The sequence below is a fragment of the Phasianus colchicus genome, chromosome Z (genome assembly GCF_987193195.1).
Source record: "Phasianus colchicus chromosome Z, bPhaCol1.hap1.1, whole genome shotgun sequence".
Taxonomy (NCBI): Eukaryota; Metazoa; Chordata; class Aves; order Galliformes; family Phasianidae; genus Phasianus; species Phasianus colchicus.
The window spans coordinates 27,555,020-27,566,306 of NC_143476.1; the positions used below are offsets into that span (position 1 = coordinate 27,555,020).

Below are 11,287 nucleotides of genomic sequence, written 5' to 3' on the forward strand. Positions count from 1 at the left end.
TTATTGTTTAGCCATATTAAAAATCTGTTTATCACAAGTGTCAAAACTTCTGCTTTTCTATAGGAGTTGAAAAAACGTGCACTGCCTCCACAGATTCTCCTTCATCAACAAATGAACTACCAGACTACATCAAGTGAGTAAAGTAATAATTTAAAATCTCTTGTTGCTTATTGAAGCAACTGAAAAATCACCTGTAAAAAATCTAGTTTATTTACAAAATTGAAGAACCACCAAAACGTACTTGGAGAATAACAACAAATTCATTCATAATGGCAATTTCCTATAAAGGAGCTTGCCATTACTCTAAAATTACATTTTAAGTTAACCGGTTGTCTTACTTAAGTAACCTTAAGTTTTGAGATATGAGCTTGTCCTTTAATTATTTTGAGGGAAAAAAAAATGTTAAGAACAATTTTTAATATGCTTTGGCAGATTTAAAAAGAAAAAAACAAACACATTTAATTTCATTCTTCTTGAAGACCAAAATAAAAAGACCTGAGAGTGTATGCTGCTTTCTTTTTAGACGAAAGGAAGGCAGAAAGCCAAAATACTGAGTATGCAAAGTTTCTTGTTTTCACTGCTTAGTACATCTAAGTTGGGAAGGTGGTGAAGGAAAATTAGCAAAATTTAAAGTCCAGCATTACATAGTGTATATATATGAACTAGCAGGAGTTAACCATCAAAGTTATTTCTAAAGATGATGTATATGACCACTGATAATTGGAAGCCATAGCAAAACAACCGAATTCACAACAGAATCATAGACCGAAGACCAAGAGATAAGGAAGAAACTTCAATTCAAATTTTAATTTTATATAGCTGTGAAATAGGTACGAATGTGCTAAACTCATATATGAAATGTTGCATATCTGTAGTGATTGGGATATTACACTCTTTACGATTGAAGAAAGAATACCCAGTTAAGCTTAATTTTAGCTTCTTAACAGATAGTTACACATCATATTAACATGCCTAAAGGTTAAAATTTACCTGCCATACACAGAAATTTTTCATACCTCATTGCAGTAAGACAGGCGTTAAGAAACTGGATTTGGAATGGTGTAATAGCAGAATCAATAGTTTGCTAAATGTTGGGGTTTGTGGTTGGTTTTTTTTTTAGGGTTTTTTTTTTTTTTTTTTTTTTTTTTTTAGAATAATAAAATTATTGTTCAGTTAGAAGGATTATCCTTTACCCTATAAAATAGAAAAGTAGCTTCTGCATTTTTATTGCAGTGATATGGTGTGGGCAGACAGAGTAAATCTTGTTTTGCAGAGCTCTAGTTTAGTGCTTGAAGCATTGGGCTGAGAGTTCAAACCTGTGTTTAATTCCAAACCTTTCCTGGGTTAAAATAGATTCAGCTCTTTGACATCTGCTTCCCATGTAAGCTGAAGGCAGTGATACTGAGCTTTCTAAGGTGTCTTGAAATCTTTTGTCCTCACATAGAGAGATATACAACTGTTTTATGTAGTCTGATATTTCAGTTGGGTGTCTCTAAGCTTTGCTAAAAAGGGAAAAAGATAGTGTAAGATTTCATCAAGTTGTTTGGGTTCTGATTGGATGTAAACACTGCAATGGAGAATTCTTTGTGAAAGGAGCAACCTTTCAAATAATTGTACAGATAATCTACCTGTTAGCTATAGCTTACTGGAAATAAGTTACATAGAGCTGCTTCAGGCATCTGCCTTGTTTTGAGGAAAAGATTGAATGCTTGAACAAACCTGCGGGTTGATCCAGTTTAAAGGATTTTGGTAATTTATTTTAGCTCTTCTTTCTGCCTCCAAGTACTACATAATTCATTAGTATAACACTAAAGCATGTTGAAGATAATTTCCTATCACAAATATTTAGTGAGTAAACTTGGAAGGGCAACCTCCCGGATCTGTTGGTTGAGAATAGAGAGAGGTGAGTGTAGGGAGCTGTCTCTGACATAGTGATAATGAAATAGTTGACTTCATAATTTTTGGCATAAGGAGAAAAAAGTCAACACTCTCTATTTTAAGAAAGCAAACCTGAAGCTACTCAGGCAGCTAGTTAGCATTGTCCTCTAGTAATTTGCCCTGTAGAGTCTCTCCATGAATGCTGGTCACTTCCCTAGAATCAACTCTGGAAAGTCCAGAATCACTCAGTTCCATTCTGCTGCAAGGCAAGCAAATAGAGCAGAAGACAGGCCTGGCTAAACAGAGAAGCCCTCATAGAATTAGGGCAGAAAACATAAAATATCAAGCAGCAAAGTCAGGATTTATGGGGAGAGTACAGAGCTTCAGTTACATCTGCAGCAGGGAGAAAACAGGAAAAGCAAAAGCTCAACTTGAATTAGTGCTGGTCGCTGTGGTGTTGGACAACAAAAAAGGGCTTTTTCAAATATATGAACAGCAAAGGGGGATCAAAGGAAAACACTGTACTGACAGTTGATACAGGTGACCAACAAGTCATCAACAAAAAGGCTTAAGAAAAGGTGAAAGGTTTTAATGACCTTTTTGCCTCAGTTTTTAATAATGGCAGATTTTTGTCTGCCTGATCCTCTGACATGGAGGATCGTGACTGGACTATCAATGACTTTCCATCTATGGTCACTAAAATTGTACAGTAACAGTTGCAGCAGCTCAGTGTTCATAAATCCATGGACCAGGTGAGATTCACCTTCAGAGTGCTGAAGGACTTACAAACATTAGTACTGCACTTCTCTCAACCATCTTCTGAAGGTTGTGAGAGTCTGGGGAGGTCTCTGCTGACTAGCCTAAGCTTGGAGACTAGCCAGCATCACAGCGATCTACAAAAAGAGCATAGGAGAGGAGCCAGGAAACTACAGACCTGTAAATCTAACCTCAGTCCCTGGAGAAATTACAGAGAAGACTGTCCTGGGGGATACAGGAAGTCAGTTAATGAACAAAGCTATTATCAGTCACATTCAGTGTGGGCTCACGAAGGGAAAGTCCTGCTGTAATAATTTGATCTCCTTCTCTGATAAGGTCACCTCCTTGGTGAGTGGAGAGAAGGCAGTAGATATAATCTTCCTATATTTCAAGTAAAGCCTTTGGAGCAGTCCAACTGTGAGATAAACAGTTGGACTGCACTGCATGATGAACTGTCTCAACAGAAGAGTTCAAAAGGTTGTAGGGGATGGGGTAGTCATCAATGGCATGAAGTTCAACAAAGGAAGGTTTCTCACCTTGTCTGGGACAGTCTGGGATACAAGTGGCAGGAAAGCCTTAGCACTGGAGCAGCCTCACCTTGATACTGTTTGCAGTTCTCAGCTCCACAATCTAAAAAGGATGTGCAGGTTCTCAGAAACATCCAGAGGAGACCAACAAAGCTGCTACCAGGACTGGAAGGTGTATGTTGTGGGAAGAGACTGAAGGCAATTGGGTTGTTTATTCCAGAGAAGGCCAGAAGGTAACGTCGTTGCTCTCTGCCACCCTCTGAGGAGGGGAAGCAGAGGAAGGCACTGGGCCGTGTTCCTTGTATCTGATGGGAATGGCACAAAGATGCCAAGGAAAGGTTCAGACTGGACGTTAGGACATTACCAAGAGGCTGGTCAAACTCTGTAACAGGCTTCCTAGAGAGGTGGTGGATGCCCCTGCCTCACGGTGTTTGAGGCATTTGGATAATACCCAGAATAACATGCTCTAACTTTTGGTTAGCCTTGAAGTGGTCAGGCAGTTGGACAAGATGATCTTTGGAGGTCCTTTCCAAACCAAACTATTCCATTCCATTTGTGTTCAGACATGATTGGTCAAATTATAACAGCAGTCCTGAGTTCACAAATCAACTTCCCTCATTGTCATGCTCAGCAGGGCTTCCAGCACGGGGCAGGCATATGTTAGCTCCAGTCTTTTGTTTATGTCTCTATGAGACCTTGCTCTTCTCTGAAGCTGAAGTTCTGTTTTGAGAATCTTTTGATTAGATTTTGTCACATAATCAGTTTGTTGCTCATAGCTCCTGCTGAAGTGCTTGGGCCCCTGTTGGTGTCTCTGGATAAAGACAAAGTAATTAGTTCCTAACCTTCAGAACAGTTAGCACTTTCCTTGCAGAGGAGGTAAGGCAGGGCAGAGTTCAGCAGTTAACCGGTCCCTCACTGCATCTGTTTGATACCATGAAATGTCTTTTGTATAAGATTGAATATGCATTTGTGTTTTCTACTAGAAAATACATAGCTATAGTCTCATATGAGCAACGCCAGCGTTATAAGGATGACTTCAATGCAGAGTACGATGAATACAGGAGTTTGCATGCTCGAATGGAGAGCATTACCAGAAAATTCATGAAGCTTGATGAACAGCGAAAGCAGCTTTCTCCAGGGTCCAAGGAATATCAGGTAATGAAGAGTAAAACCATGAAGATTGTGTCCTTTTTCCATCTTTTAAGCCCTACAGAGTTCTGTATTTTCAGCATAGGCAGATGCTTCAGTTTTGTAATCTAGTAAATTACGTTGACATGATTTTAAAGTGTCCAAGGGAGACCAAGTAACTAGTTGTATGTTAGGAGCTACCAGATTGGCTGTAGTTTTACTGACCGCCTCACAGCATCCTGTGAAGTAAAAGAGTACTGCTGCATTGATGAGAAAGGAGAAGAACCAAAGGACCATAATCCCCAGGCTTTGCTGACCTGCTATTTCCCATTGTTTAAAGGGGCCAAGTTTATTTTGTATATTTAACAAGATGTGCAGTCACAAACTTATTTGGCCTCTAACTGTAAATTTTAGCAAAGAAGGGTATTAAAAACTTTGCATTCCAGCTTTCAAGCCTGGGTTGACATTATTTGGACATGCAAATTCCAATTGCTCAGTACTGGAATTCTTAAATTCTTTGTGTGTGTTGAGGATGTTTGGTAGCATCTGGCTAACTTTTACGAATTTTTGCACAGATTGCAAATGCATTTGTGAGCACAGGGAGTATTTTAAAATCCCTGGTACTGCTCAATCAGACAAAGGAGAAAAGCTTTACAGAACTCACGTACGTGGTCTGACCCTACATTGGCTAACTCTTGACTTCTGTGGCTTCGCAAAACCGTGTAACAAGTCATTTAGCCCTTATTTGAAGACTCCACCCAAGTGAGCTCTCTGTGAAAGCAAGTATTTTACAGTGGCATGAATGACTTCACAAAGGGAATCTTCAAACGCATTTTCTTCCTGTTGTTTGTTTACAGATTTAATTGCAGATCTGGGCTGTGTTCTGTGTTTGTTAGTCTGTGTTTTTTTGTGACTCAGAAGAGTGATGACTCTTGGATAAGAAAGTATCTTGAGTAAAACATCATTTTAATGCTTTATTTGGTTGTATTTTCTAGTAATGAAATGTTCTTCATATTGTTTTCACGTTTCAATTTTTTTTTTTTTAAGATGCTTCATGAGGAAGTCCTAGAAGAGTATCGAAAGATACAACAGGTATGTGTAGCACGAGGTCTGTGGGAGTTATAAACTGTTGGAATGGGCTTATGGCCATTTTTAAGCAAAGGACAGGAAATACTAAACTTCAGATATTTTCATGCCCTAATTTTCTTTTTATCTTTACAGTCTAGTCCCAACTACCGTGAAGAGAAACACAGATGTGAATATCTCCATAACAAGCTGTCTCACATTAAGAGACTGATAGGTGAATTTGACCAACAGCAATCAGAGTTGCAGCACTAGTCTTAAGCTTGGACCAGCACATGTGAATGAATGGAAACGTATTTATTTAAAATTCCATATGAGTTGCTCTAAGATTCTAAGATTGAACTTTTGCATTACAAAAGTTTTTCAGTATTAGTATACTTGAGTTGACTACTTCTGTTGTTGATGTTGTTTATATGCATATTTGAAGCTGCTTTCTCTGGTCCCTTTTTTTCTTCAAGACTTATGTTTGTCCATTTAAATCATTTTATCAGTAGGTGCTGGGACCCAGTACACCTACTGTGAAGTTGTGCACATTTTAAGAAAATAGTATAGCGAAGTGAAATACTTTTGGATAAATATAAGGCTATTTTTCTGACCTTTCTTGTTAATGCAAACTCTTTGCCTTAAATGGTAGAAGGTTTAGAAATTTGCACAAAAAAAACCCACAAAAAAAAAAACAAAAAACAAAAACATTGTTTTGGAGGGTTAAAAAGGTGTTGTATATAAGTCTATATACAGCCCGTCTTTATTACTAGAGAAACTCATCACTGCAACTTAAACCCCCCATTGCAATGGTTGCCTTAAGGTGTTTGCTTGTGTGTATTTAGTGTAGTTAAACTATTAGCTACACTGCTTCCCGCCTTGCTGAAACACCTGGGAAGCACTACATGGCCTACCAGTCTGAAAGTGTGTGTCTGTTCTGTGTGACTGTTCTGTGTGTATGCAAAAATGTGTGGGTGTGAGCATGCATGATGAGGAGGGGAAAAAAAAAAAGAAAAAAAGCTGCTACTCCAACTACTCTAAGTAGGCCAGACATCGCTCAGGTTAAAACAACTGACGAGTGTTCCTCTAGGTTTTTTTTCCTATAAAATTGCTACTTCTATTGTGGAAGATGAGAGCATTTCCATTTCAATAGTTTGTCAGCTTTATTAATGTTGGTAAAATTGATACTTTACAAAAAATTAAACAGATATATAGTTTTGGGCAAGATTATAAAACTAAACATGTAGGCTACCTATTTATATACTGCTATAAAGTATTTTTTGAAGAGAGTTATGCAAAGAAGCCTATTGCCTACATGAAATGTATATTTAAAAATTTCTGTCCTGGGTGCCAGGAATATAACAAAGAACAGATGTATTTAACTATGAAATACTGTGATCACAAAACAGCACAAATTTTCATTTCATGCAGTTTTTATTTTATTTTGATTTAAATCATAGCTTGCTTTGTCATGTGAAAACACGGGTTATCTGGTCGAAATAGAGCAAAATCTTACTTTGTCTTTTGTTTGTCTTTTCAAAATGCAGCCAATTTAAAAGGGAAGCACTATGTTTACAAATATGATTTTGGAATGTTTGCCAAAATAGTGGTAGTATCTCTAATAAACTTTATCTCCAGCATTAAAAAAAAAAAAAAAAAAAAAAAAGCAAAAAAAAAACACAAAAAAAAACAAACAAAAAAATAAAAACAAAACAAAACAAAAAAAACACAACAACAGCAACAACAAAAAAACACCAACAAAAAACAACAACGAAGAAAAACTAATCCAAACTGTCGTATATGATTGTAAACCAGAAAATGTTTGAAAATATGCATTCAAGGAAATGGGAATTTGAATTTTTGCCTTGAATTTGTGAGTTCAGACATCTTGTAGTTATGAAGATGAAATAGCATGCAGAGGCATTCCTTTCTGTTGCATGACTTGTATGATATATTTGAGGCCAAGCTGATTTTGGATCCCTTGGCTTAACCTCCACATTTCAAATGGCAATGTGAAGGGATGACCTCTTGCTTAACAGTAAGAGCAATGTTCATCTGGGCTCAAATACTAAGGCACGCGGACAGTAGTGCCTAGGTCTAAGTGCAGGAGCTTTTATCTGTGTTGCATCTGCACTGGATGGCTGGATTTCAACCTAACTTTCAACGAAGTGTCTTCTGAGATTAAAACAATGGAAAGCTTCTTATACTGTTTTGTCAGTGCAGTGCTCTTCATCTAAGCTGTTTGTACAGATCTTACTTCAGCTGCCATTGTGAGACATTCAGTACTGGTGTACAGCTGTCCAAATGTGTTGTTACTATTTGTTGTACTACCAACTATGTAAATGAGATTAGTGTAGTTAACAAATTTTTATCCTCCTTTTATGTGAAAAGATTGACTCGTATTTGCATGCATCTTCTGGTTTACTACCTGTGTATCTGTTGCAGCTGGAGGTTAATGCTACTTGAGAGGTCCACCACTGTGCATCACCATGAGATCTGACAAGCTACTGTAAAGACCTTAATTGAAGGTTTTGCTCATTTGCATCAAGCATTTCTTAAGCCTTGCAAGTATACCAAACAGCCTATGTAAATTTACGGCACTATTTTGCAATACGTATCTCTTGTTGCCCTTGAGCTGCCATTCCTGTTTGGCAGATGTGGAAGAACCCACTGACTCTAGGCCTGTGACTTTATTGCCCTGCCCCATACAAGTGTCCTGCTTGCTCGGAGGAGCAAGCACTGCAGATGGCGGCATGTTGGCTGGGGATACACTACAACAGGTCTGGAGCAAATGACTGATGGAGAGGGGCAGATGTTCCTTCTCCTGAAAGGAAGCTGGATCTCACTGCGGTTTCAAACAGCATCGAGACATGAGGGGGCATCAGCCCTCTCCAGCTGTCTGGAAAAAAAAAAAATCACAAGTTATGAGGACTGGTTTCCCATCTTGTTATGGTTTGTAGGGGGAAAACGATGCCCAAAGAAAACTTTTTTGAAATAGTAGCTATGCTCTAAACCATCATAGGAAGCAGATCACTGTTGACTGCTTCCAAGTCTTCGTTTGATCTTGTCACTAATCAAAAAGTAAAAATATTTGAAAGCGTTTTGTAAAACATGTACGTAAGTATTGGAAGCAAAGTCGCTTCAATAAGTTTTAAACAAGTTGGGTTAATGTGTTGATATTGTAACCTTGTTCATTTGTTAGCTTTCCTTAAATAGTGTTGTTACAACCAGTCTTTCTGGATATGTTAATGGTGATTCATGTGAAGACTTTATGGCTACTTTAAACTATGATTCTTCTCAGAAGTTTTGCTCTACTCTGTATACCTGAAGGGAAAGGGATATGGCCAGAAGTTCCGTAGCCTTCTTCTGGGGAAGGTTGTGGAATTATTTAAGGAGGGCAGCCCTCCCTTACGTGAAGGGAACATGAAGGCTTACAACAGGGCTGTGACTTCCCTTTCTGGTTCAGAGTACTGTAAGACTTTTTTCAATTGTTTCCATGCAAACTGTATTAAAACTCTGTGCGTGAAACATCTTGGGGCATTCTGTCAATGAACATTTGAGCCATTGTTGCCCTTCTGTTCTGCATCAACTTGAGTTCAATAAAATGTTCACTTTGCATCTCTGAGGTGTGGGGCTGTCCTTGCCTGTGAGTGGTACTGCTTGGGAATGTGGGCAGGGAAGTAAGCACCATTCACAGAACAAGGTCGGAGAGCAGGAGCTGCATTGCTGCAGCCTTCATTGAGCACCAGGCTGCACGCTGTCCTTGGCAGGAGAAGGACTCATGCTTAGCACATTCCCTAACAAAAAAGCAAAATGTACACATGCCAATTTGCAGTGGCTCTTTTTCCTATCCTTCTGAGCCTGAAGTTCCTGTCTACTTCTATTTTACGTTCACAGTGAAGGGCTCTGGCAAAACACTTTGATTTTGAGTACAGTCAGGTGTTTGGGAAGGTGGAGATTGTGGGGCTTTCCCCAGCCTATGCATATGCTAGGGGCAGGGGAGGAGGTGGCAGTACTCTCAAGAGTCTCACTAATTTTGTGAGCTAACTGTAGCATTTTCTGTGATAGAATGCAATGTCTATCTGTTGGTCAGTAGCTATTGGTACAAGATGGCTGCATCATTCTGAACAGTTAATTCTTGGTTGCAGAACTGAGCCATAGCTGAAAGTTTTACAAGTTGGTAACTTTATTTTGTTTCGTGTTTCTTTGCTCTCTTAAACTTTTTTTGGGATGTGAAAATTCCACATATTTGATAGCCATCTGCATTTCTAGCTGCTGTTCAGGCCTAAATTCCTTAATGCCAAACCAAAACCAAAGTTGTACACATGCTACTGTTGAAACCACAAGCTCTCTTTGAAACCCTAAAGCCAAAATGCTTCTGAGGCTTTCACTTTTAAATATTACTGACCCAGTAAGTTAAATTTGCCATGTCTGAAATCTTACAACTGATGGCACATACAGATGTAGTCATACACAGAGGTGCATGCAGGAGGACTTCAAGGGACACAGAGATGGTGGAGGGTTCTGAGGGCAAAACATATGAGGAGCAGCTGCAATCCCTGGGTGTGCTCAGAGCAGAGGAGCTGAGGGGAGTCCTGCTGGCATCTGCAGCTCCTGACAGGGAGCGGAGGGCAGCGCTGAGCTCTGCTCTGTGTGACAGCCACAGGGCCCGGGGGAACGGCATGGAGCTGCGTCAGGGGAGGGGAGCTGGGGGTCAGGGAAAGGGTCTGCACCACAGGGCGGTGGGCATGGAACGGGATGCACAGGGCAGTGGGAGTTCAAGGAATGTATGGAGAATGCTCTTGACGCAGGGTTTGGATGTTGGATGGTGCTCTGTGGAGTTGGATGCAATAATCCATCCAACTTGGGCACAGCAATTTTCTTATGATTAGATTATTAAAATTTTAGACTTTTATACATTGCTAATGCATAATACTAAATAGGACAGGAACTTCCCTGCACTTCCAAAGGCCAGGAGATGTTCAGGACCCTGGGGCTGAGCACTATGGATTTTCTGACAGCCCAACAAACAGAGCCTCCATCAGATCTGGTTTGCTTTGGTGCTCCAACCACCACAGCACACTGCTCAAAAAATTACTATAATGTTACAAAACCAGCTTGATTGTAAGGCTGAAAACAGCATGCACAAACCTAAACAGACACTGTGGTCCATAGAATTTTCTCATGTATGAACATGAGTTTTTCTGCTCTCGACAGATAATGAGGCTCCCATGGCTCGGGCTCTCTTGACTACTTTTTCACATTAACAGAGTGTGCCTGGATGTTTAAAAGAACTAATGTAATCGCTTGCTATGTGCACGCCAGCACTCCAAACTTTACTCTGAATGAGTCTGCTGGGAACTTGATATGCTCATCTTCACCCTGACATTCCCAGGTAAATGTCCAGGTCATGGGATAAATCTTTCAGATTAGGAAACACCTGGTCTCCTTCCCCAAACACAAAGCCCAGAACCAGGGTATGCCTTCTCAGAATCATTCAATTGTTTGAGCTGGATGGGACCCTTAAAGGCCCTTGCAGTGAACAGAGACACCTGCAGTTGGATCAGGTGCTCAGAGCCCCATCCCACCTGACCTTGAGTGCCTCCATGGATGAGGCATCTATCTCTCTGGGCTTTACTGCGCTTCACTGTGGGTTTCAGTCTTTCACCACTTTGTTCCTTCACTGTGCCTAAGCTTCCTCCTCCTTTCTAAACGTGGCATCCCTGTGCACAGATTAGGAACATCTTGCAAGTTTGGTGAACTGCGTGCTTTTAACTTACTTGTTTTACTAGTAACAATATTGGATACTAGAACCACTCCACAAAAAAAAAAAAAAAAAAAAAAAAAAAAAAGCCCTGTAAGGACATCTCTTCATAAGGAAGCCAAAAATGCTGATGTGGGGCAGAAAAATAACTGGAAGTTGAGTTGCTGAG

At 39.7% G+C, this 11,287-nt stretch overlaps 1 protein-coding gene across 2 annotated transcripts in view; it reads left to right on the top strand.

Annotated features, from left to right (window-relative positions):
• ELL2 (elongation factor for RNA polymerase II 2) overlaps window positions 1-5,749 on the top strand; it is a 45,429-nt gene extending 39,680 nt beyond the window's left edge. For both annotated transcript variants that reach the window (XM_031605295.2, XM_031605296.2), the window contains exons 9-12: window positions 64-133; window positions 4,145-4,316; window positions 5,337-5,381; window positions 5,511-5,749. In XM_031605295.2, the coding sequence (XP_031461155.1) occupies window positions 64-133; window positions 4,145-4,316; window positions 5,337-5,381; window positions 5,511-5,627 (404 nt within the window). In that variant the 3' untranslated portion in view covers window positions 5,628-5,749. The remainder of the gene's footprint in view (window positions 1-63; window positions 134-4,144; window positions 4,317-5,336; window positions 5,382-5,510) is intronic.
• Window positions 5,750-11,287: the final 5,538 nt, after the last annotated feature.